The following is a 24294-nucleotide window of genomic DNA, read 5'->3' on the forward strand; positions in this document are numbered from 1 at the left end:
AAAAAAAAAAAGAAAAAGTACTTTTTATAGTCAAAGCAGTCGAGAAGCAATTCAATTTGCAATTAAGAGACTTCGAAGTTCACATTTTAAACATGGCCTTAGAAATGTCTGATACTCAAGGCAAGTCTGATCCTCTTTTAACAAAGTTTTTGAGTGAATCCGTTACTCTTCGGCTAGAGCTACTCTTTTAAACTTCAGCTCTCCTGCATAAAGGGAGCACAGGCCCTTCGCCCAGGAGGAGCTGACACCGGATTCAGCACAGCTTTAGAGCCAAGGGCAGCCATCTGTCTCATAACACAGGCGGAGCCTCGGTCTCTGAATGCCCCTAACTCCCCAGTATCAGGCAGGACTGAACCCAGATCTCGAAAGCTTTCAGACTCTCTGAACAACAACGAAGGGTAAAGAGTGCTTGAAACACACTGCCGTGGCAACGTAACAGCACAAGGACTTCACTGACATGTATCAAATGAAGAGAAAAGAAGTTTACCGAAAATATGTATCTTTATTCAAATAAGGTTATCTTTGAACTCCAACTGTCAAGTTACATTAGCCAGAAACAAACATATGGAAATGTCAGCCGTTTGAATTTTTAGCACAGTAGACAGACAGTCCTGGTTGTTTCAGTAAATGATGCATCGGTACGAGCCAAATTTTCCTTAAACAGGAAGCCAGCAATTTACAAACATGATTGTGGATTTTGCTTAAGGGATTCAGGCATGATGATTTACTTAACATACTCTGACCAGTACAATGGGTTTCTCTTGTCACTGCCCAATAATATTTGCTACTTATCATCCACAGTTCAATACTACTAGACTTGTTCTCCTCCATATCGTCAGAGTGGATTCCAAGTTGTCTTCTTCTAGTCCTGAAATTTTACTTGACAAAATGAAACATGTTGACAAAATGAAACAGCATTGAAAGAAACTTCTAGTAGCCATAACCAGAGGCTACTTCCACTGATAAATAGTCTTAAAGTCCGAATTTGTTGCAATCACTTTAAGAACAGATAGGACAAAGTTTGGGCTAGATAATCAGGAGTTTTCATTTGCTCCAGTGAACGGCAAGGCAATTATGGAAGTTCCAAGGAGAGATGAATATGGCCTAAACTAGACATGAATCGAAGCATCACTTTTCAGATGTTACGCTTTAGACCTTCTGCTCCCTAATGCAAAAGTTTCCCAGTTACACATGGGAGACAGGTCAGATCTATTAGCAGCATAAACACAGTAGCTGAGCGCCATACTGAAAATGAAACCGTAGGTGCAAGTTTGTCCCTAGACACCACCCCCAGCCTTCTCTTCTTCCTAACACAAGACACAATAGCACGGTCTGCTTCAGCTTTTTAAAACCAAGCTGTAGTTGGAGAAATTCACAGTAAAGAGAAATACACGCTTCCTCCAACTTGCACTTAAGAGCTGTTCCTCATTATGCCAGATACACGGACCTGCTTTTCAGAATACAGTCGCCAGCCTTTCCATACAGAAGCTCCTGCAAAGCCTGCTGCGAGAGAGGGAGTTCTGTTTAGGTGTTGCACTGATGCAGGAAGGCTAGGGATTGAAAGGAACAACACTACATTTTCAGAACAATTTAAGACAATATATTAAGTTTAGTGAATAGAGTCAGGGTTGCAATAGCTTAGATTCAAGGCACCTGTAAATATTTGCTGGTGTGAGAAGAACTGAATGAATAAATTCCCATGTTACTGTGGTTCTCTGAAAGGTTCTTTTATTGACTTACCCTATTTATTCAGCAAGATTAGGTTGAGGCAGTAGCTTCCCCAATTAGTATAGCAAACAAAATCTTCTAAAATTCAGAAATGAATTTATTAAGCTATACCACTTACAGTGTACTACCTACTGTAGCTATATAGATAGGTGTGTAGGTAGTATCATTTTATTGGTATAGCACAGACACTCACTTTCTGGACATTCTGTAATTTAAGTAATAAAATGTATTGCATAGATTTATCATTTCTCCAAATTGTCAGGCACAATACTAAAGTGTTCTTCATTACAGTGAATCTGGCAACATGTATTGCACTCCGAAGGAGCAGAAGTGGTATGTTAGATTCTAGATAGTTTTTGCAGGTTTTCAGATAAAGAGACTCTTAATTAAAAGTGAAATATTCTGATGTGTTTGTGCATTATATAGAATTTAAAAATTCTATCCCAACTCTACACATAAGCAACTCAAGGACAAAGTTACCACAGATATGTAAACAAGGCAAAATGAATCCCTTTCACATTCCCAATTTGGGCTATCTGCTTTGTTTCTTTCCTGAAGCAAATTTCACGCGGTAAGTAATATCAAAAACACGTGTTCAGTCTTATTCCCTTGATATTAAACCAGGAGTTGATGCACAATACTGGTTCTGCAATAGGTACTGGATTAACAAGCATGTCTGAAGCAACAGCTTGTAAAGAAATGGGTAACACTCAATATCTGTAGTTTAGAATACTTGCTGCTTCAAGATTTTAAATCAAAGCATCCATATTTGATTCAAGAAAGACACAAGAGAGCTTTATAGAAGTAAAGCACATTCCCAGACTAAATATGTCCTTAACAAAATCAGATCTGAAAAAGTGTAAACCAATGTCTTTGCTGAAAAGTTTCTACAAATCTCTAAACAAAATTACATACAGTCTTGAAACTACAAAGAAATCAATCCCACGATATACCTAAAGAGACTACTTCATCAGTGTTTTCTCTCACTGCCTAAAAACAAAACCCAGAATAGGGAGGTAAGCCTTTGTTTGTTTATTCTGCATTGTTTGCCTTCTATACCAGATACCAACAGTCGGACTGTTAAAAGCCTGTCTGTGTCCGCATACTAAAAAATGTTTGTAAATCTACATTTCATGAAGAGTTAGAATTTACTAAAACATTCTAAAACCATTAAATCCAAATGGCAAAGAAATGAAACATTCATAACAACATTCCCCCCCCCCCCAAAATAGAGAAGTGTTTGTTGTTCGTTTAAAAAAAAAAAAAAAAAAGTCAGGATACTTAGGGGAAGGCTTTCTGCACACATCATCAGTTTGCAATTTTTATTATCGACAACCACCAAATCTTTGTGTTTCAATTCAGTCTTCTTGAATTTTAACAAACCCAGAGGAATACCATGTTTATCTTCCAGTATTTATCAGAAACTTAGCTGAAAACATAGACCTAGATAAGGTTCACAGCCTTCCCCTACCTAGTATTTGCTCGACTGCTCTCCGGTCTGTTTTTTTAACTTTAATATTAACGGTTTAAACAATAACTCATTTTGTTTAACAAAATGCAATAATTTACAGTATTGAAGTATATCAAACACTAAATTTTCCCTCATTTACAGAATTGTATAATTTTCTGTGCATACATACTGCTGATATGTACACACAAAAGGAATAAGTCATCAAAAGAACTTTTTGGCTGCTGCTTCTTGTTGACTCCTGAAAGAAAAAGCAGAAGAAAATTCATGAAGTACTTAAAGTAGAAAACTAGCTGACTGGTTTAAGTAAAGAAATATTTATTTTATTTTGAGATAAAAGAATCTGCTCCTCTTCCACAGAGATTTAGGGAAACCAAATACACATCACATCACAAAAATACTGTATTATATTCTCCATCACAAAAGCATTGAAAGCATGACTACAGTTCCAACTTTGCATCAGACACATGGAAACAAAACATTCTGGGTAGATGCCAGAAACTGAAAGAGTATATAATTTTTTTCTTGTTTTCTAAAGCTTCTCAGCATCTGATTTGCCTAAAGATCATGACAGAAAAGGAAACATGCAACTAAGCAGTCAAAGAAATTGCTTGGATATAGGATTTCCTTTTCTCTTTGACAAAGAATATATTCATTTTCTTAATTGATACAAGTACCATGGCTCAACCACACAAAAATGCTAGAATCACAAGGGCAACAAAGAACTGAAGGGGACCGGATCCTCATTTATCTTGGAAGCCACCTTTCCAGTTGACAAATACATAGAAAATGCACTCTCTCACCTTGTGGAGAAGCAGAGACACAGTAACAGTCAGTGCTATCAGCAACTGTCCTCTCAAGTTAATACTACTTATCCTGCCACAGAGGCAACCGTGTTTTCTTTGCAGAATAAACCTTTTTGCCTTCTGTAGCTGTTTTGGGCCCTACTCCTTATTCTGTTGGAGGGCAGGGGAAAAGGAAGACCACTGAACAAGCAGATACTTATCCTTGAGAGTTCCTCACCACCACCACCAGTTTTAATTTGAACATAATGACATTACGAGGAGGAGGAGGAGAACACAGCCAACATTCAGCCCAATTAGGTTTTGTTTAAAAACCTCCAGACACTAGCAATAAACCTTCATCCCTCCCCTACACAACACAGTTTTTAGGCAAGCCTGACATCAAGAAACTTCATATAATTTCCTCAAAATATTCCATCAACATACCTCCACGGGGTTTGAACCTAGAATGCAGCTGAGAACCACAGGATATGTATCATATGAAAAGTTCACTGAGGAATTTGCATTTGTCTTGTCAGATGAGATAAACAGTTTGTAACTACATATAGCAGAAAGAACTCAAATCCCAGATTACATCAGACTTTGTTAACCTGTTAACAAACTTCACCAAGTCCAGCAGAGGACCACAAGGATGGTAAAGGACTAAAGCACACGCCTCAAGAGGAGAGGATGAGGGATCTGGGGCTGTTCAGACTGCACAAGAAAAGGCTTTTGCACCTCCCTCCCCCCACAACTAACAGCAGCTTTCCAATACCCACAAGGATGTTATTGAGGAGACAGAGAGAGGCTTTTTACAGAGATGCATGTTATGAGAATGAGACACAACAGTCAAAGCAAAACAGTGTATATCCAGTGAAACAGATTCCCACTGGATATACAGGAAAATAAAATAAAAAAACCTTCATTATGATAATTAAACATTACAAGAGGGGTCTGGGGACGCAGTGGATTCTCCATCCTTACAGGTTTTCAGGACCTGACTAATGTAAGTCTTAAACAACTTGGTCTGAATTTGGTGTTGACCCTATTTGGAGCAGAAGGTTGGAATACAGACCACCCAAGGTCACTTCCAACTTGAATGATTGTTTGTTTTAAAAAAACTTTAACATAACCATAGCATTTCAACTGCATATCAAGCCAGAACTTCCAAAATCATTTCTCCCATTGTCTTCATTTCTCCCATTGTCTTCAAAGAAAAACACACTTACCTATACATGATATAGCCAACGAATAACACTGTTTGCACTGCTACAAATACGAAGAAGTGCATTGTAGATAAACACGATGGAAACGGTGGCAAGTCTGGACACTTTGATTTCTCATTAGATGGCTAGAAAAACAAGAAAAACAGTATTTTAGAAAAGAGCAAACAAGATAGATGTCATCAAAAGATTTCTATTTAAGAAACAAAACAAGATCTTTTCAACATCATCTAGAATTAGAACACAAGCAGAAAATGCAGAGGAAAAAAGTGACAACTACTTTGTGAGAAAGTCATGATATAACTCCCTGCCTCACTTCCCCCCTTTCACCTTTATGTTTCTCAGATAAGCCATATCCAGGGGCTATAGAGGAAAGAATAAATCTTTGGTAAATTATCCCAGAAATTAAAAAGCTTGTATGTGATCATCATAAACAATTTCAGTTTAACTGCTACTTACACTAGGCTAAAGTGCTACTGAATGTGTGAACATCTATCTTTCATACTCAAGAGACCCTCAGCAGAAGCTGGGTTCCCCCCCCTCAAAGCTCTCCCTTCTGTGCAGACGCTTAGAGAGTCTCCTCTGTAAAGATTTTTCAGTGCCTAATGTAAGTTAACTCATGCTGCAGCTTTTCATTCATTAAGCAGGTTTGTGCTGTCCAACTGCTCTCTCTGTTTTTTTTTGTTTTTTTTTTTTTAAAAAACAAAGTGCATAGGAATTTAAATTGTAATAGAAAACCCTACATTTCTGCAACTTTTGATAACAACTGGCCAACAGGTTCAAGAACTGCTAGGTAGCATGACAAGCACAAAAGAGCACCTAGAAAGCCTAACTGCTTGGCCTCATTTCCACAGGATATTAGACTAAAAATCACGCTCTTCGCCCAAACTTCTCATCAAGACAGATCATGATGTCAGGTCAAGGCAGAACAGTTTTAGTGAAGCAGCTTAATGAAGGATTAATAGCTCAGTAAATTGCACACTGGCTCATCTCAGTCTTTTACTAACAGCTAAATAAAGAAGTACTACAGTCACACTTCACACTAACAGCACATAAATTACCATATTTCGTTGTACTAAATGCTCAATGTCCCTCTTTACTACGTGAAGGTGTTCTTTGATGTCATTGAAGTGCTGAGTTGTTTCGTAGACTCCTGCAGCAGAGCCAGGATGTTGAGCTCCGCTGACCAACCTCAGCGTGTCAGCCATGGAACTTCTGAAACAAGACAGCAACACATCTTTCAGCACAAAACAATTTTTCATAAACAGCATTTAATGCTGGACACATTTTAGCCCATTAAAATTCATCTGAAGTATGTAGTTTTCCCAAAAGGTAGGACACATTTCTTATCTTCTAAGAATACCTATGAAGAAACAGTTCCTTAACCAAGGTGTTTTTTTTTTTTAATTTAATTCCCCACAGAGTTTCAATTTGTACAGTGCACCATGTCCCAAAGTCATGCTGAAAGCAAGATCTGGCAAATATCCTGTTACTAGAAAATTGCTCTGCCTGACTGTTTGATGGAGTCTAAAACAAGTGGTCTGAATCTGAGGCTATGGCCAAGGCTTTAGGATAAACACAGTATAATGAAATCTTTCAAGAAAGCTAAAAGCTGTTCCAAAAAAAAAAAAAAAAAAAAAAATCAGTCATGTAAGAAATAAAGAAGAGGCTTTAGGGATAAGAAAAGATTTAGATACATCCTTGTGTCATGATTACCATTTATATGAGAAACTCATTTCCCTTTTGCATTGTCATAATACTTAATACTGTCTTCACATGTATTCATTTTGCTGCTACAACAAATCAAATTAAATCCATAAAAACTTGAGGCTCCATAACTAGTTTTGCTCAAGCTAAACTAATCAATGGGGGAAAACATTTAATCTCTAATCAATATGTTTATATAATTTTTTGCTCCCGTGATGACTCTTTTCAGTTGCAAAGAGGATTACGCTACAGCTAAAATATTTATCATGTGAATGTTAATCTCTTTGTTATTAACAGAATAAACAATCAAAATGTATGTCTTTGGATTTCTTTTTAATTTACTTAAAACTTTACGTTTTGTTCTGATGAGAGCTTACTCTCATACCTTCAAGGTAAAGGCCTTGCTGATCAGCAATTTAGCTTTCACTTAAAGGTAACCTGGCTTGAACACAACTTTTTGCGTCACTGGAACAGCAATACATAATCATATTTATTAGTGTTATATAAAATTGTATTATTTAATTTTTAACTGATTCACTGTGAAAACTGCAAGTTAAGCATCAAAACTTAAACGTTAACAAATAATCTTCATGAAGGTGCATCCACCTTTAAGCTCTGCATCACTTGCTCTTTGTGCCATTAAATATCAACTCAATTCCATTTAGGAAAAAAAAAACAGGAAGAAAGAAAAAAAACAGTGAAGGTGCTATATATATATTAGAAGGCACTATGTCAGCTCTCTAAAAGTAAAGATGGCAAGGCATAGATATGTTGTTAGATTAGTTCACAGCAGCTGTCTCTCCAATGGGACAGCAACGCAGCATGTTTCAGCTACCTGAAGCAGCTTCATACCAAAGCAGAGCTACCCACTGAATTAACTTACACTTCACAATTCCGTCAGGTTGCAGATACACCACTTCAGCAAACTTGGTAATTACAGTCCCTGCTAAAGGTTGGATTAACAATAAACTTTTCTTCAAGCTGAAGATGACTCATTTTTCTCATGAAAATCCCACACAGACACACAAATCAATTTAACATACTGCACTTCCACTACTCGGCACATTTCCAGTATAACAAAGAAAGCTCTCCTCACTTGCGGAACAAAAAGATCCAGGAACTCCCCTTTTCCTTTCATGTTTATGAAAGCTCAACCCCATTCACAGCAGGAACTAGAAGATCAACCACTTTCCACAGTTACATTTCCAGTGATTACAGATAATGTAGTGCACTGTAGGCCAGACAGCCATGAATTTCTGCAAAACTTTCAGTATTTAGCTCATTAAGTTCGTTTTTAATGTTGCAGAATTACCAAAAAACCACGTCTGCTTCTGCAGGCCACTGCGAACCAAACCTGTCAAAGCAGCTCTCCTGCCTCCTCTCATTCTACAGTTCTGGCTTTGCATCAGTAGTGTTTATACATGCAGAATGAAGGCAAAAAACCAACTACGCTGAGCTAAATTAGCATATACTTCATCCAGGAACTTATTTATGTATTATTGTCATTGTATAGAATATTTGAAGTCAATTGTGTAATATTTACCTGTGCTTTGAATTAGGGTTGTCATAACCTATTTTAGAAGAAAGTTTTCACTCTAGGAAAGTTTGGGTTTTGTTTTGTTTTAAATAACCCGTGCAATCTGTACCCAGCCGCCATCAGGACCATTGTCTAATAAAACGCTGACAGTAAGTACGCCCCTCCACAACCATCACATTTATTTTCCCCACAATTTTCAGCGCTAGAGTACAATTACATGATTCCGAATTTGTACTTCTCCCTACTTCTAATATCACCTGCTATGTAATGAACCGAAATCTGCACACCTACCTTCCCCCAGACTCATCCACTTTTGTTGTTAAAAACAAAATAATTTCCCTAAATAGACACGCTCTATATCAAATTTAATTTATGTTACTCTTACATAAACAATACCATGCAGTTAGTTTCTACTGTATAAACATGCGACATTCTTCTGTAATCAGATGATTAAGAAATCCACAAATCTTGACAAGAAAATTACTTAGTAAGTCCTTTTCCTCCGGGATGACCAGCAAGGCAACAGTGGGCTGTTCATTTCTATCTATAAATAAAACGTTTCTTTAATCTAAGAAAAATATTAAGATGATGTTACGCAAACTCATACCTAATAAGTAGTCACTAAAAGGGCAGACTGCCAATGTTAACAAGAAAATCTAATTTGCTTGCTAGGTATAAAGATTTGTCAAGAATATTAACGTAAGAGCTTTCCTGGAAGAACAAGTGCAAAAAATGGAAGCACTCTAATCTTCATTCTACAAAAACCTGACCTACTTAAATGAATCACAAGAGGCTGCCTTTGAACTAATGCTGGAAAAAAAAAAAAACCCCACAATTGCTTATATACTACTACATGAAGTTATAGGAATTTTTTTTTCTTAAACCAAAGATAATGAATGTTTGAACTACTGTAAATAAAGGGTTAAACCAACTTAAAGAAATTTCAGCTAAAAAGAATAATTGTAAAACATTCTCAATGCAGTATACAAACTTTCCTTTCAAAGACAGAAATTTTCTGAGGTTCATACATTTTACCAGCATATAACCTACAAGGTTAAGATCTGTACATCAAGTAGTAACTTAGTTTGAAAATGTACAGCGTATCTTTGAAACAATCATTCTGAAATAACTGCATCTTAAAAATCAAAACTATCAAGCGCTTAGAGACTTACAAGTGTCCCTACAGATACAGAAGTTTCCTGAGAGTTAACTGGCAAAAATGTCCTCTGACAAAAGAATATGACGGTCTTAATCTAGCACAATTAGATTCCAACTAGTTACATAAGACTGTCACACAACTGAATTCCTCTAGGCAAGGAACCAGGTCTGCAACCTGGAGCAAAAAATATTGATGCATCAGTGACAGACACATCCTTCACAAATAAATTTAGACCATAAAATATTCACTCTTAGAACAACAAAAATTATTCCTAAACAGTAAAATGAGAGCATGCAGCACTTATGTAAAGGACAGGTACTTCCACCACAGTACAGTTTTAAAACACTTTACTGTTTTTAATCTACCCTACAAGAAATCAGGACAAGATTAATAAAAGGGTCTACACAATACAATGGCACATGGGAGGGGGGGGGAGAGGGGAAGCAGCCTGCCTTCACGAGACAACGTAAATGAAAGTAATTTATTACTAAAGTGCTCTTTTCTGTGTAATATTTTTATTGTAAAAGTGCCATAAGAAAATTTCTCTTATAACAAGGCGAGGAATTTTCAGTCATAGTCAGGTTTTTGAGTACGTCCAAGGATGGAGACTCACAACCTCTCTGGGCAACCTATTCCAGTGTTCAACCACTCCCACAATAAAAAAGTTTTCTTATGGCTAAGTGGAATTTTCTATATTGCAATTTGTGCCTGTTGCCTACCACTCTGTCACTGGACGTCACTGATGAGAGTCTGGCTCAGTCTCCTTTACCCTCTCCCCCCCACCTTCAGGTAGTTACACCCATTGCGAAGATCCCCCCGGGCCTTCTCCTCTCCAGGCTAAACAAACCCAGCTCCCTCAGCCTATGACAAATGTGCCGGTCCCTTAAGCATCTTTGCGGCCCTTTGCTGGACTCGCTCCAGTATGTCCACGACTTTCTTGTACTGGGAGACCAGAACTGGACACAGCAATCCAGGTGTGGCTTCACCAGGGCTGAGCAGAGGGGGGGGAAAAAGTCACCTCCCTCAACCTGCTGGCCTCAGCCTTTTCCTAATGCAGCCCGGATACTGTTGGCCGCCTTTGCTGCAAAGGAACATTGCTGACCCACGTCCGACCTCTTGTCCACCAGGACCCCCAGGTCCTTTCCTGCGAAGCTGCTGTCCAGCTGGTCGGCTCCCAGCCCGTACTGGTTCAGGGGGTTACTCCTCCCTGTGCGCAGGACTTTGCACTTGTTGAACTTCATGAGGTTCCTCTGTGCCCATTTCTCCAGCCTGTCGAGGTCCTCTCTCTGAACGGCAACACGAGCCTCTGGTGCATCAACCTCTCCTCCCAGCTCTTCATAGTCTGTGAACCTGCTGAGGGTGCACTCGATCCCACCATCTAGGTAATTAATGAAGATGCTAAACAGGAGTGGCTCCTGGGGGACACCACTAGTGACTGGCCTCCAACTGGATTCTCTGCTGCTGATCACAACCCTTTGAGCCTGGCAGTTCAGTCAGGTTTTTCTAATGATTTCAGCCTCCCCCCACTCCCAAACTCTCAGAAGTACTTGAAAATACTTTTCAAGTATCCCATGCAAGAATTCCCAGTGAAAATGGAAACTGCACTTTTTTTTTTTTTTTTTTTTTTTTTTTTTTTTTTGGAGAGAGAGAGAGGACATGAAGCATTTTCCAGATCTGGCTCTTGTTTCAAATGCCTTTAACAGACAATGTGCTCTTAAGGCCTATCCCTACTCCTATTGGAGAACTGTGGGGCAGGTTTTCTGTTGTTATTTTAATTACACACAAAATTTGATCTACAATGGAAATAAGAAATAAGACCTCTCCAACACTTGTGCAGATCTGGGAATTCAAAGAGACTTGGCTATTAACACAGAACAACCGCAGATAGTTTCTGTGGTATACAAATCAATAACTGACAGACCACCGTGGAACATAATAAACATGTGTACTTCAGGCAGATGTAGCAAAAACAGGAAAAAAGCCAAAAAAACCCAGTACTTTATTTATGTGTCTAGATGGAGGAAAGAAGAGAACTTGCTCTTTAAAAAAGAAAAAGGATACTTAAATACACATGCGCATGCACGCACACACACATCTCAATCAGTAAGTCTCAATAACTCTACCACCTGTGCAGACACTTTTATTTGGGCAGAACTACTTCTCAGAATTACCTACAAGCCTTAACAGGTTTGTGTGGCCTTATTTACAGTAAACGTCTTTATGCGAGTGTTTTTGTGTTATTATATCAAAAGAATTGATAGGGTACATGGACAAGATACTACAATGCTTTTTTTTTTAAAAAAAAAAAAAAAGTTCGCTGGCTACAAGTTGACAGCATTTATGTTCACATTGTTAACAATGCTCCAAAACCAGAGGAAGAAGTTTCTGTGAGGTAACATGTTATCACACCAGCAGTTCTGCAGAAACTGACTGTTCCTAGAGACCCCGTACTTGATTGTTGAGGTTGAACCTCATGCTAAATGAGGCATATTGTATATGTGTATACATGGACACACACACACGTGCACACACACACACTTTTTTTTTTTTTTTAAATACTGAACTTGTTGCCACTAAGGAACTGACACACAGACATTTCAAGTTTGTCAAAACTCTCCTAGTGAAATAATAAATGGGATTAAAAAGGTAGAAAATAATACAAAATGCAAAATAAGGCCTTAATATTTAGAAAGTGTTTACCTCATGTCATTCACTTGTCTAAGGACCTCTTCTTGAGTTTTCACAACTCTATCAATCTCTTGCTGAGAAATCTGGGCAGGGGGGAAGTAGTAAAGATCAACATATCTTGGGAAAAGCAACTGATAATGCTTTTGAAATTAGGTTGAGCTCTCAACCATGGTATATTTTTGGAATTCACCTGTCCTTGTTGATCTGGAACACCAGCTCTTCTGGCAAACTCATCTGTCACTGCAGAGACATATCTCCTCTGCTCATCCAGAATCATATTCAATTGTCTATTAAGCTGTTTGATTTCAAGATGAATCCGATTCTGTCCTTCAAAGATTTGCCTCAGTTCACGATCACTCACAGTTTCAAAAAGATCATCCGCTGACAAGAAAAAAAAGAACAGGTAATCCTTATATATATGCATTCCTTATATGTTGCATTTTATGATTTTTCTTGTACCTTAAAGTTTCCATATAGATATAATTTTTCCAGTAAGTTAATACACTACTTCTGCAGTGGCTATTTATCACCATTGTCAAGGCTAAGGATACAAAAATGGGATTAGAGTGACTGAGCAGAGAAAACCACACACATTCAAACCCAGACTCCACCTTACAGAGTTCCTCTTCTAATATTCAGATAAAATGCAACACAAAATGCAGGTGGGATGCTGTTATTATTAGGAGACAGCCACCTTTGTACAAGCTAGTATCCTATTAACATCAAGTGTCTCTCAGAACAGATCTGTAGGTATTAAGTGACAGAAACTTTTTTAAAAAGTAGCTTGAGATAAAGAGATGACCTTGCACATTTTGAGTGAGTTCTTTCCCAGCTTCAACAACATGAGAAAGAAAAGCCCAAAAGGCTTTGTGGCAAAAAGACAACTATTTATTAACAAAGCAAGGCTGGACAATATCTCAGCAGGACAGTATTTCCAACACAGATGAAGTGAGAACGGTGCAGAACCTCTAAAGCGAGACAAGAAATTTAATGCAGGAAAGAACAGTCATAACTTACCACCTTAACTACAAAAATTAATTCTGACAACCTGAAATTTCAGGTCTAGATGCCTAAAGTATGTTCCACGTATGTGTGCATTTAAATATGGCTAATTCAATCCACCAAAAAAACCCAACCAAACAAAGAAAACCACAACAACACAGAAACAGCAGACCAGTAAGATTAGCTTTCAAATACTTCTTCAAATAACCAAAAAAGCCACGCTCCCTTAATCACCACTTTACAAAGGGGCTACATGACCTCTCCCTCCTACTGTCCCATACAGATCCTCATCATTCTCATTGTTTCATTTGTTTTGTTCTCAATCCAGACACGACCAAAGGAACATTGTATTTCAGAAAGCACTTTGCAAAAGACCAAAGATTTTAAAATAAGGTAAATGACATCAACAGGAGCTTAGCAAGATCAGCATTTCACAGTACCAAGCCCTAGTTTGGAGTACCCTGGAAAACACAGGTTTTCCTTGACAATTGAAAAACTGCTCAAATAACTTGCCTGGCTGTCCTTGCACATCAGGATGTTCCTTTTGAAATTCCTCTTTCTTTTTATCCAATTCTTGCTGAAAGTGTTCAAACTCTTCTTGATACTTCTCTTTATCTTTTTGAGGAATTTCTGCATCTGGTGTAGGCTTTAAAGCATTATCAAAAGGAAAAAGAGATTTTTACTACTACCAATCATTAAAGCTCTCAAAGACTCCTATATGATTTATTCTCCAGCAAGAATGTCTAGATTTCAGATTTGAAGAGAAATATCAGATTAGTGGAGCACATTAATATTAAGCTGAATTGTGGAATCAGAAGTTTCCATGGAGACCCATAGCTTTTTCCTGATGCATCACTTTCTGTGATCATAAAGAAATGAAGTTTTACAAGGAGAGATGCTGTTTAGCAGTACATAATTGTTCTAGAGGAATGGGAAGCTAAAAGCAAAACAGATTAACTGTCCAAAGTATACTATATAAAAGTATACTTTTAGTTTGTTTTCTTTGCATATTTTGTTTTAATTTAACAGCAGAATTTGTTTTGTTGATGCAGCGTTGCTTCAAGAATTCTAATCTTGAAAATATAACTAAAATATCACTGAAACACTACAGTATTCGTCTAATTTTTCCAGAATAGATGACAGCACAGCTACATGCTTCCCCTTACCCCCCCCAAGAAAAGCACAGCTAAGTATGATTTCAGAAGAAATGCCATAATATGGTGCTACATGTAAAAAAAAAAAAAAAAAAAAAAAAAAAAAAAAAACACAACATCTTTTACTGATTACATGTAAAGATACTTACTACTTCCTTGCCAGGTTCAGTCAGCTGGAAGGTCAGGAAAGACAGGACATCATGGTCATCTGTATTAAAAAATGAATAACTTGTTAATTGATACTGCTACATGTTAAAAACGTTACTTTCATTCATTCCCTTCAGATTCCCAAGTTAAGCCTGTACTTGCAAAGGATCTTCAGCCAATAGCATGTTCCCAAAGTCCTCTCAAAAGTTTATGCAGTAGGGAATGAGACTGCACAACGTCTCTGTCAGGAGATACAAAGTATTTCTGCTCTGGCCAGGAAAAGGCCTGAGCATGTATTCTGGAAAGGGGCGAGGATTAGTTACTCTATTATGGACCAAAATCACTATAATGGAGCAACACTAGCAGTAAAAAAACTCTTTTGCAAGCCTTGCAAATCTCAACACAGTTTGGCCCAATTCTGAACATTTTCTCTCCACCTAGAAAATTGATCTCCAGAGTTACTTAAGAGCTTTGGGGCAGAACTGATTGAAATCAGTTTAAGGCTCACACGCAAAACATAACACATGTAACAGCATCACAATGATGTCTCTGCAGTGTGGACAGTTGTTTGTCAAGTCCTAGAAAGAGATCACTAATTCATTTTATCCATGCCAAACATTTACTGTCAGGGTGGCCAGGTTTTTGCTCTTAACCCAGCGACATTATTCCACATCAAACATCTTATCACTGACAAGGTCCACTGAAATTTTAAACATCAGTTGCTAAAGAGTATTTTACTAAAAACTTTAGATGTACATATCTTCTTATTTGTTTTGTAGCTAACCTAATGCAGCGCCCGAAAAATTCAATGAGGAGCTATGTTACCTGCAAGTCCCCCTGTGGCTGCAGATATTCCAAAATATCCTTGTGGTGGCAACACCATATCTTCCACTTTTGCACAAAATTCATAGTCTTCTTTATCTGGAGTAAAGCCATTGTTAATTAACACCTGGAAAGAAAAATGCATGTAATTTTAATGCATAAATCCATTTGTGTTAATTGCTTTGTCCATGTAGAGCAATGGACAAAAATACAACTTATTAGGCAACCTAGCAGCTAATGCTAGAAACCAAGAATTATTTATTTTCAAAAATGCACTTTTTAAAAATAAAATACATAAGCTTGCCTTAAGAAAAAAAAAAGAAGAGGAAAAAAAGGCCTGTTTCAAAGTTTAACATGAACAAAACTCAACATTTTCTATTCTTCACTTAAGAGCACATACTGCGTAAAATTCAGAGATGTATACAAAGATATTCTTCTCAGTTATAAGCAGCAGCAAAACAAATTCACATGTGGAAAACTGATCAAGTTCTAATATTATCAATTTTGGTTCAAGAAATCCCTGACTCGCAGATCACTGAAGGCCAGTCTGTCAGGGACGCATTTGTATAAGACACTGGCCAACACAGACATTTGGTCTAATCTAGTAGAGTCACTCTTAATGTTCTTACTTTGACTCTAAGCTTAGACAGGGTCTCTCTTCCTCCACAGATGCAGTCACAGAACTGCTAAGGTTAGCAGCACTGTTTGGGTCACGAGTTCCTAGATAAAGCATCAAGGACAAGGCACATATGCCAAAAAAAAAAAAAAAAAAAAGAAAAGAAAAAAAAAGAAAGAAAACCAACAAAAAACCACACACAAACCTGAGTCTCAAATGTTATATTATCATGCACGAGTAACAAACAGCCTAGACCATTACAACATAGTACAAAGTCCATCTTCTCTTAGATGCCCTCTTGTTTACTTTTAGGGAAACTTTTACCACAAAATGACAGATGTCTGTTTTAATGGGCTAATACCTATAAATAGCATGTTTCCAGCAGATATCAGAAGGCAGAAAAGAAACATTTAATTTTATAGCTGTCTCAGCTCAGCACTACATATTTTTCTGTCCTTTTCTGGACAGCATTCACAACAGTCTGAATAGTTTTTGAAAAGTCTTGGGCACTCCCCTACACTAGGGATTTTCCATGTTTTCCAATGTTCAAAGCCCTGGTATTTCTTGGAGGCAGGAAGCCTCAAATAGCAAATTTAAATCTACTGCCAACGAGCTTCATTTTCTTAGCCGCGTTTCAGGAACCTCTTACAATCAGCTGACAAAGCCTCAGCAACTCTCAGACCAGCACGAGAAATACTGTTCTAGTTCAGGGACTGCTGACCACTTGCAAGCTTAGGAACAGATGCTGGCTTTAGGACACCTCTATAGGCCAGTCAACAGCAACGGAAGGGTCTAAGGATGCATGGGTACACTAGCAGGACTGACCTGTAAGCAACATCAAAAGATCAAAAACCAAGAGATCAGCAATACCTGACATAACAGCTCAGGAAACTACAGATGCACTAGTATAGCTGAAAGAATTTGTGCAGTATTTGGACATACTACACTCTGCTCCAACTTCTACTACTGAGCTCAACATTTTCAAAAATACTGCAATTAACATATGGGGTTATTTCGGGTTTTGAAAGAGTTACAACGATCACACACTTAAAAAGCTGAGAGACATGAGTTATTATGTTATTTCAAGAGTACTTACAGTCAGTAATTTTTGGTAGTATGTAATCTTTGCTCGGACAGGATAGGGCTTGTTACGAAAGTCCCTTTGACAGTATGCCAATGCTTGTGTGGAACCATCACTACAAAAGACAACAACTTGCATAAACCCACAACTTACGATTTATCAGCTAAGACAAAAAGCATCAATGTATCAGTAAGAAGCACCATGCTAACTTTTCAAAATGCAGAAGCTATTCCACAAGTGCACTGAGCTTTTCTAAGGGTCTGGGATCAAAAGTAGTAAGCTAGACACATCTCTTCTCAGAAAGTCCAAAGAGATGTTGATTGTGCTGTTGTCAATAAACCATTAGAGGCCAAAATTAAACGAATATATTTCACTAACAAGGAATCAGATTTCAGCTAGTCATTCTCTGTAGTTATTAGCAGCATGTGGATACCAATAAGCAGCAAAAAGGCCAAAAATCTATACCTCCATTTATCTAAGTTAACACATCCCTAAGAATACATACCATTTAAATATCCATCAGTTGCTCATTTCTGTGCTGTCACTGCCAAGACAGTGTTTTAATTAAAATAAAACCTCAAATTTAAGGAATGCAGATGAGCAACAACATTTTATATAAAAGAAACCTTTACAATTTTTCCATGAAGAAGAAAATCTGTGCTTTCAGAATGCAGTTTCTCATCAGTACCTACTAAATACTGATACTCCTATGCATGGAACACATTACCTAACTTTATTATTTGTGCAAAGAACACCCAGAGTCTCACATAACATTTCACCGTCCAAACCAAATATCCACCATTAAGCTAACATTGAAAATAAACTTACTTCTGATGGTCATACAGAAGTCTTCCATTGTTGCCCACAACAACCACACCAGGATTGTTTTTCTGTTAAAAAAAAAAAAAAAAATCAAAGTGAGACGATAATATGCAGAATCACTGATAGCCTTTCTGTGATTACAGCATATAAAGACATTGGGCTACGGAAACACTACAGGTGTTTTATTCCTACATCATCTTGATGCACAGAAAGAAAAAGGACTGAAATAGCTGTGTCAGGCTGTGCGCTTTGCAAGAGATGGCTACATTCTTTGTATAGCTAAGGGTGAAAAACAAATCAAGGTCATGGATATACTACTAATTACCATCACTTGACAAATACATAAATATTAAAACCATAGTTAGGAGAAATTCATATCCAGTGAAGACATAGACCTTAAAAATAATGGAGGAGTTAGTACATCTGACTTCAGATACACATCACTAGGAAAAACAGCTGAACAGACAGTGTGTTGGCACTCTGCTGACCTTACCTCAGTCATTAGAAAACCCTGAGGAACTAAACAAGCTTTGTTGAATACATCCCAGGTTGTTTAAGTTGCTAGAAAGTGAGAACAAGCTAAAATGATCATGAGCAAATAGATTCACATCTGGTTGCCTCCAAGCATTTAGGAAATGAACCCCAGATTTTACAGGAACACAGGTTTTCAGAGGTAATCTTCCCTCCCCCTTCAAAACTTTAAGTCATCGTCTCCCAGAGGAATATGTTGTTCCACTGGAGAGAGGGCAAACTCTTAAGAAAAGAAACAAGACTCACTCGAAGAATTCAAGAAACAATGTCATTCTCAATTCACAGTGTTTGGGGTGCGGGGTGAACTTTTTTTTCTTTAATGCTCTAAGAAACATGACAACCAAACTGTGTACCTTCATCATATAGATTTTGACAACACGAGAGAACAGTACTCTGGTATACAGATATGCACCAGTGCTACTACTTCCCAAACGTGGACTTCAGAGTTAGCTTCAACATCAGTATTACCTGCTCTGTGCCACTGCAATACTTTAAATGTCACCTTCTTACTGTTTATTTCAGTTTAACAATAGTAATATTGAATTAAATCAGAGCATATTTGCATATATTTTGCACCAGGTGCATACAACAGTTCAATTTCAAAGCATTAATGAATGCAACACAAGCCTAATCTCTCTCAGACCATAGCAGACAGCTACTAACAAGAAGTATTCAATACTGATTGTCAATGGGCAGCCCAGTTTCGGTTGTGGATCACGTCTGGAACAAAGATTTGAACAGTGAAAACATATACAAAAATCTTAAAAGCAACTACAGAATCCAAAGCAGAGAATGAGTTCTCAATTTTTTTGCCTCCAAACGATTACAGAAAGAAGATGTGCTATAAATCCTTGAGAGATTTAGTGTGGTTCTTGCAACTTCAGCTGTTCAGAACTATGAAAAATATTAAGACTTTAGTTTTAAATAAAAACTGTCAACAGAGAAATAAATACAGAGAAATAAATACACCAGAGAAATAAATACATAAATAATGAATTCAACTCTAGTACAACATATAGCTTTGGAAGCGGGGGGTTGGGGGGGGGGGGGGAAGCTTTGCAGTTTTTAAACCAACATCGTAATTAGGATGCTTTAAGTTGGCAGTACTAGGTGAAGTCCACTTATGGATGCTGTGCATTATGCTGAGGACCAGTTACAGCCTCAAACATCTTCCACTGAATACACCAAAAACAGTAGCAAGAGGAACTTCTCCGTACTAGGACTGAAGAAAGTAACAAGCAGTCATTTCAATATTGGAGCTCATAAGACTCTTTAATACAGGTCAGAACTAACACAGGCATGAGATAGACTTCTGTTTTGCCTAGAAGTGACACATCATCGCTTTCAAAAAAGCGTTTCACAGCACACTGACTGAACTTGTCACAAGAGGAGTCCCAGTGCTATCAAAGCTTTGGCAAACAGTGTTTTCCATAGGCAACTTTTAATAGACTCCATCTTCAGCCAGGGTCCCTATTCATGCCACAAGCCAGAAGAAGTGTGTGGGGGGGGGGGGAATAATTCTTTGTAAGTTGAGCAACGTTCCAATTCTATGCCTTGCCTTTAAAGAGCAGAAACAAGTCCCCTTCATTTTTAAAACTTTTATATATGAAGTTTGCTGTATATTGAAAGCAAACTGTAAAAGGAAGGCTTGTACACCTACAAAAATATAGCTGAAACATCCAAAAGCAAGCCAAAGAAGTACAGAAAAAGCAAAACAGACCAACTACATATTATTAAAGCTACCCAGGATCATTTTGGACGGTTGGAAGGTTAAAAATCCAAAGTGGGTATTTATCACCAAGTTACTGAATTTTAGATTCAGGAGAAAAAACAAACAGCAACTTTCATCCCATCTGCTACAAGATTTTTGTTGCAGAACTGCTGAAGACAGATCTGTTCCAAGAAAAAGAGCATCCCTGAAGAAAGACACAAACTCGTATTTCCGCAGTGGCATAGACTGATGCAATATGCTTCTTCCAAAGCATAAGCCTTCAGATGTAACAACATTTCAGACTGTGCATGGACATTTCAAATTTCAGCTTGTACACGTGTCAAAGCTATTTCCCCTCCAAACCGAACAGATGAATCAATACACAGTGGAGATTAATTTATGTGATAGCATTAACTTTCAAACTTGAACCAATTTAAACAAAAAAGTTTATGTGAAAAAGAAGCCCAGGTCAGATTCTGTAAGATGGCATATTTTAATTTATCTCTTCTAAGTGAAAGAGGGGAAAAAAAGGCTAAAAAACCCACTGTATTTCATCACAAAGCTGCAAGTACTAGAAACAGGCAAGAAATGCATTTGCAATCTTTGCAAGAAGCGTTTGCTTCCAACTAACCTTTCCATCATTGTCAAAAGAATCAAAGAAAATTCCAACACCATTCCATTTATCAGCTGCCCCAAAAACAGGACCTTCCAAGCCTTGCTCTTCTGTAAACCAGATTGCCTATTTAGAGAAAACAAGTAAGAGTCATAAGTTAAGATTCACTTTTTTATAGCATGCTTATTTTTTAAGTTATATCAAATTCTTAATACCAGTCCATCAGCTCCAATGCGGCCTCTTCCTGTAACTCGAAACGTCACCTCAATTTCCCAGTGTTCAAAGACTGATTTGTTCTTTGTCCACACTGATCCTCTCTGGCTTTTCAAAGACGTTGTTATACGAATCTGATCTGCACTCGGTATGGCATCTAGAAAGGAGAGAAACCAATGCTGAATATTCAAGATAACATGTATGGCAATTGCTTGACTAGTCAACTAATTAACCCTCTAAACTCACAAAATCTCCTGCTGTCCTCAGCTAGAGGGCTGTTTTCAGAACAACATTATAATAGAGAATTCAAACAGTTGTGAATTAAAAAAAAAAGCATATCTTATTTTTAACAACTTAATTACTGCTGTTCTACAGAGGACTTCTTTACCTGCCATATGGGACTAAAATGTAAGGCTTCAATAGAACATTCGTCTTGCTGTTAAGGTACCGTACTTATTGAAAAACAAAAATCAAGCAAAAAAAATCCAAAAGGTTCAATTTCCTGCCATAAGCATCCCACATGATTTTTGCAGAAATCACTGCTTTTCCTCTTTCTCTTTAAAAGAGATGCAATGCTCTAGTTTCCAGTTTAGCAGTTCAAAAGAATAATGGGGCATAAGTTTTGATACATTCATCCACTTGTATTAAATAACATTTATTTGGGGGACCATCTGCTGGGGGGGGGGGGGGACAGCTAACCTAGGGAGAGTTTCTTTCTGTAGAAATAATGTAGCATAATGTCAAAAAATCCTCAGAGACAAAACTTACTATCTGTGCCCAGGAGCTAACCAAAATAAATTAAACTAAGTTCTGCCAGAACACCGAGACCCGGCAGCAGCACTGCAGAGAAGCTGCAACGAAGCTCTGCGCTCAGAACCAACGTGTTTCGCCAGGTGCCGGTGGAGCAGAACTCCTCGGAGCGCAGGTGACGCTGCCCGGGAGCACAGCGGGGTCTTTACCCGCCGCCGCAAACGACTTAAGCCGCACAAACCCCGCTCAGCAACGGGCATCTGCCGGGACGCGGCGCGTCCGAAGTCTCTGCGTGAGGAAACGCAGCGCGGCTCCCGCGCGCCAGCGCCGCCCCGGCCGGCAGTGACACATCATCGCTCCCCACACGGGTTTCGCGCCGCGGCGGCTGCCAGCGCGGCACGGGCCCGGCGCTCCCGCGCTCCGCCACCCGCCGGGGGGGAGGGAGCTCCGCCGCCGACCCCGCCAGGCCGGCAGCGAGCGGCGCCCGGGCCGCCCTCGGCGCAACGGGCCGGGCACGGGGCTCCCGCCCCGGCAGCCGCCCGCCCGCCCGCCCCGCAGCCGGCGCCCTCGGGATCGCGCCCCGCGGGGCCGCCGCAGCCCCCGCCGGCACTTACTGCCCGTGTGCGCCCAGAAGGGCACCGTCCCGTCCGCCTGCACCAGGTGCGGCCCCTTGAAGCTGTACTTGTACTCGAAGCGGCGGTGCGGCGCGGCCGCCGCCGGGCTCTCCTCCTCCGCCGCCGCCGCCGCCTGGCCGAGCGCGAGCGGCGGGCGGCCGAGCGCCAGCAGCGCGGCGGCGAGCAGGGCCGTAGCCGCCGCGGGGCCGCCCCGCTGCGCGCGCGCCGCCATCTTGGGCCGTGCTGCGGGGCGCCGGGCTCAGCCAACAGGGCGCCGCCGGATTGGCCGCGCGCGGGGGCCGGGCGAAGGGCAGGGCCGGGCGGGGTGGGCCGGGCCGGGCCTCGCCTCCCTCGGGCCCGCCGGGCCGGGCCGCCCGCCCGCACGCACCTCCCCGCCGCTGGGGGCGCGGCCCGAGCGGGGCCGTCGCTGCCCGCCCGCCGCTCCGCGCGGCGGAGGGGCCCGGGAGCTGCGGAGGCCGCCGTGCGGGGGGCGCCGGGCTGTGGCAGGGCGGCGGCGGGGAGCCCGTCCCGCGGGGCCGTGGAGGCGGGTGGCGGGGTTGCGGGCGCTGCGCGGGAGGCCTCGGTGTCCGCTCACCTCCTCCGTGAGCGCGAGTGGTTTGAGAGGCAGTGAGTGGGTTCACAGCGTGGTAAAGAGGAGGAGGAGGATCTTGGAGTCACTTAGGAGAGATTAAGTTCTTTTTTGAAATAACGCACATCTACCTCACCGGGAACGAAAGTATAAACCTTTCCCGTGAAGTGGGAAGGATACACTGTCTTTCTCAGTTACACAAAGGACTAAGCAAATATGTTGACCAGATGGTATATGCAGGCAAAGTATTTCTGAGATAAATTTTAAAAGAACTTAGATAACTAAGTATTCTTGATAACTTAAGGTTTGTTAATATGGAGAAAGAAGTATTTAATATTTTGTTTTGCACAGTGTTTTCCATACAACTGTATTCTAAAATATCTCTAAATAAGTTAACAATAAGTTTTGTCCTTTAGAGTACATCTGTGGGAGATACTCAGCGAATTATTAGTCTTTTCTTGGCAGCTAGGCAGACACAGAAAACTCAGCTTTTTTTCCAGTCTCTAAAGATCCAAATGCAATTTTTCAGGTAAAATTCTGGAGCGCTTAGGCTATACAGTAGGCTGCAGTCACTTCAAGAGGATAAAATGGAGTATGTGCCAGAGATCCGAACAGCACAGCATGAAGCCCTATCCTGTCTGCATCATACATTTGGCAGTAATTTTGGAGAATAATAGAACAGAAGCACTAGCCTTGAACCAAGTTCCTCTCTTACCCACCCGTGTGCATAAACAGGTCCGAAATTCTGCCACACAGAGGCACCAGCATAGAAGCAATTTCTGAATTAAGAGAACAGTCACTGTACCGCATAACTTTATAATGTTATATAAAATTGTCTCAGCCTATAAATAAGTAAAACAGAACTGTCGTGCAGTTACTCTTACATATGTCATTCTTGCTATCAGTTCACCTGCCACTTGGCTGATAGTGCCCCTTGTTTTACACACTGCCTCGTGCTTATTTCACAGCTGCTGCAGAGCATGCAAAACGGCAGGCTGCCTGGCAGCAGTCCTCAGTCAGGGAGCAGGATTTCCCAGATCGCCATATGGTTATTTCTTAATTGGCATATTGTCAATAAGGAAAACTCCACTTAGCTTGTATAATCACCGTGTAACTGGCTCCTGGAATAAATATCTCAGTTCAGCTATTCATTTCCCTCAGCTGAAGAAGAAAATGAAGTAATCAAGCTATATGTACACACACACACACACACATGCACACACATACGAACATGCACATACATATTTATGTACACATACATGGGCCAAGTTGCAGAAACTCTACAGAAATCCGACTTTGATATATTTCTTTTAAAAAGGCAGCGAGTGAACAATTTT

The 24294-nt window shown here is 39.7% G+C and overlaps 1 protein-coding gene across 1 annotated transcript; it reads right to left on the bottom strand.

The window, feature by feature from the left end:
* Positions 1-482: 482 nt before the first annotated feature.
* Positions 483-22669, bottom strand: LOC112985199 (protein ERGIC-53). Its single transcript, XM_064500768.1, has 13 exons — positions 22369-22669; positions 21007-21161; positions 20810-20917; positions 17943-18004; positions 17130-17229; positions 15421-15544; positions 14598-14656; positions 13808-13940; positions 12483-12673; positions 12305-12375; positions 6263-6416; positions 5208-5329; positions 483-3437 (listed from the first exon to the last, which is right to left on the bottom strand). The coding sequence occupies exons 1-13, from the start codon at positions 22598-22600 to the stop codon at positions 3401-3403; spliced, it is 1548 nt and encodes a 515-aa protein (XP_064356838.1). The 5' UTR covers positions 22601-22669; the 3' UTR covers positions 483-3400.
* Positions 22670-24294: the final 1625 nt, after the last annotated feature.

Source organism: Dromaius novaehollandiae, chromosome W (genome assembly GCF_036370855.1).
Source record: "Dromaius novaehollandiae isolate bDroNov1 chromosome W, bDroNov1.hap1, whole genome shotgun sequence".
Taxonomy (NCBI): domain Eukaryota; kingdom Metazoa; phylum Chordata; class Aves; order Casuariiformes; family Dromaiidae; genus Dromaius; species Dromaius novaehollandiae.

Bases quoted from the DNA above. Each gene is read 5' to 3' on its own strand.
- LOC112985199 (XM_064500768.1), bottom strand. From the start codon at position 22,600: ATGGCGGCGCGCGCGCAGCGGGGCGGCCCCGCGGCGGCTACGGCCCTG. The intron at 18,005-20,809 runs GTTAGTTGGAAG...TTTTTTTAACAG, and splicing joins CTTTTGACAATGATGGAAAG to AAAAACAATCCTGGTGTGGT. The intron at 14,657-15,420 runs GTAACATAGCTC...TTTTTAATACAG, and splicing joins AGCCACAGGGGGACTTGCAG to ATGACCATGATGTCCTGTCT.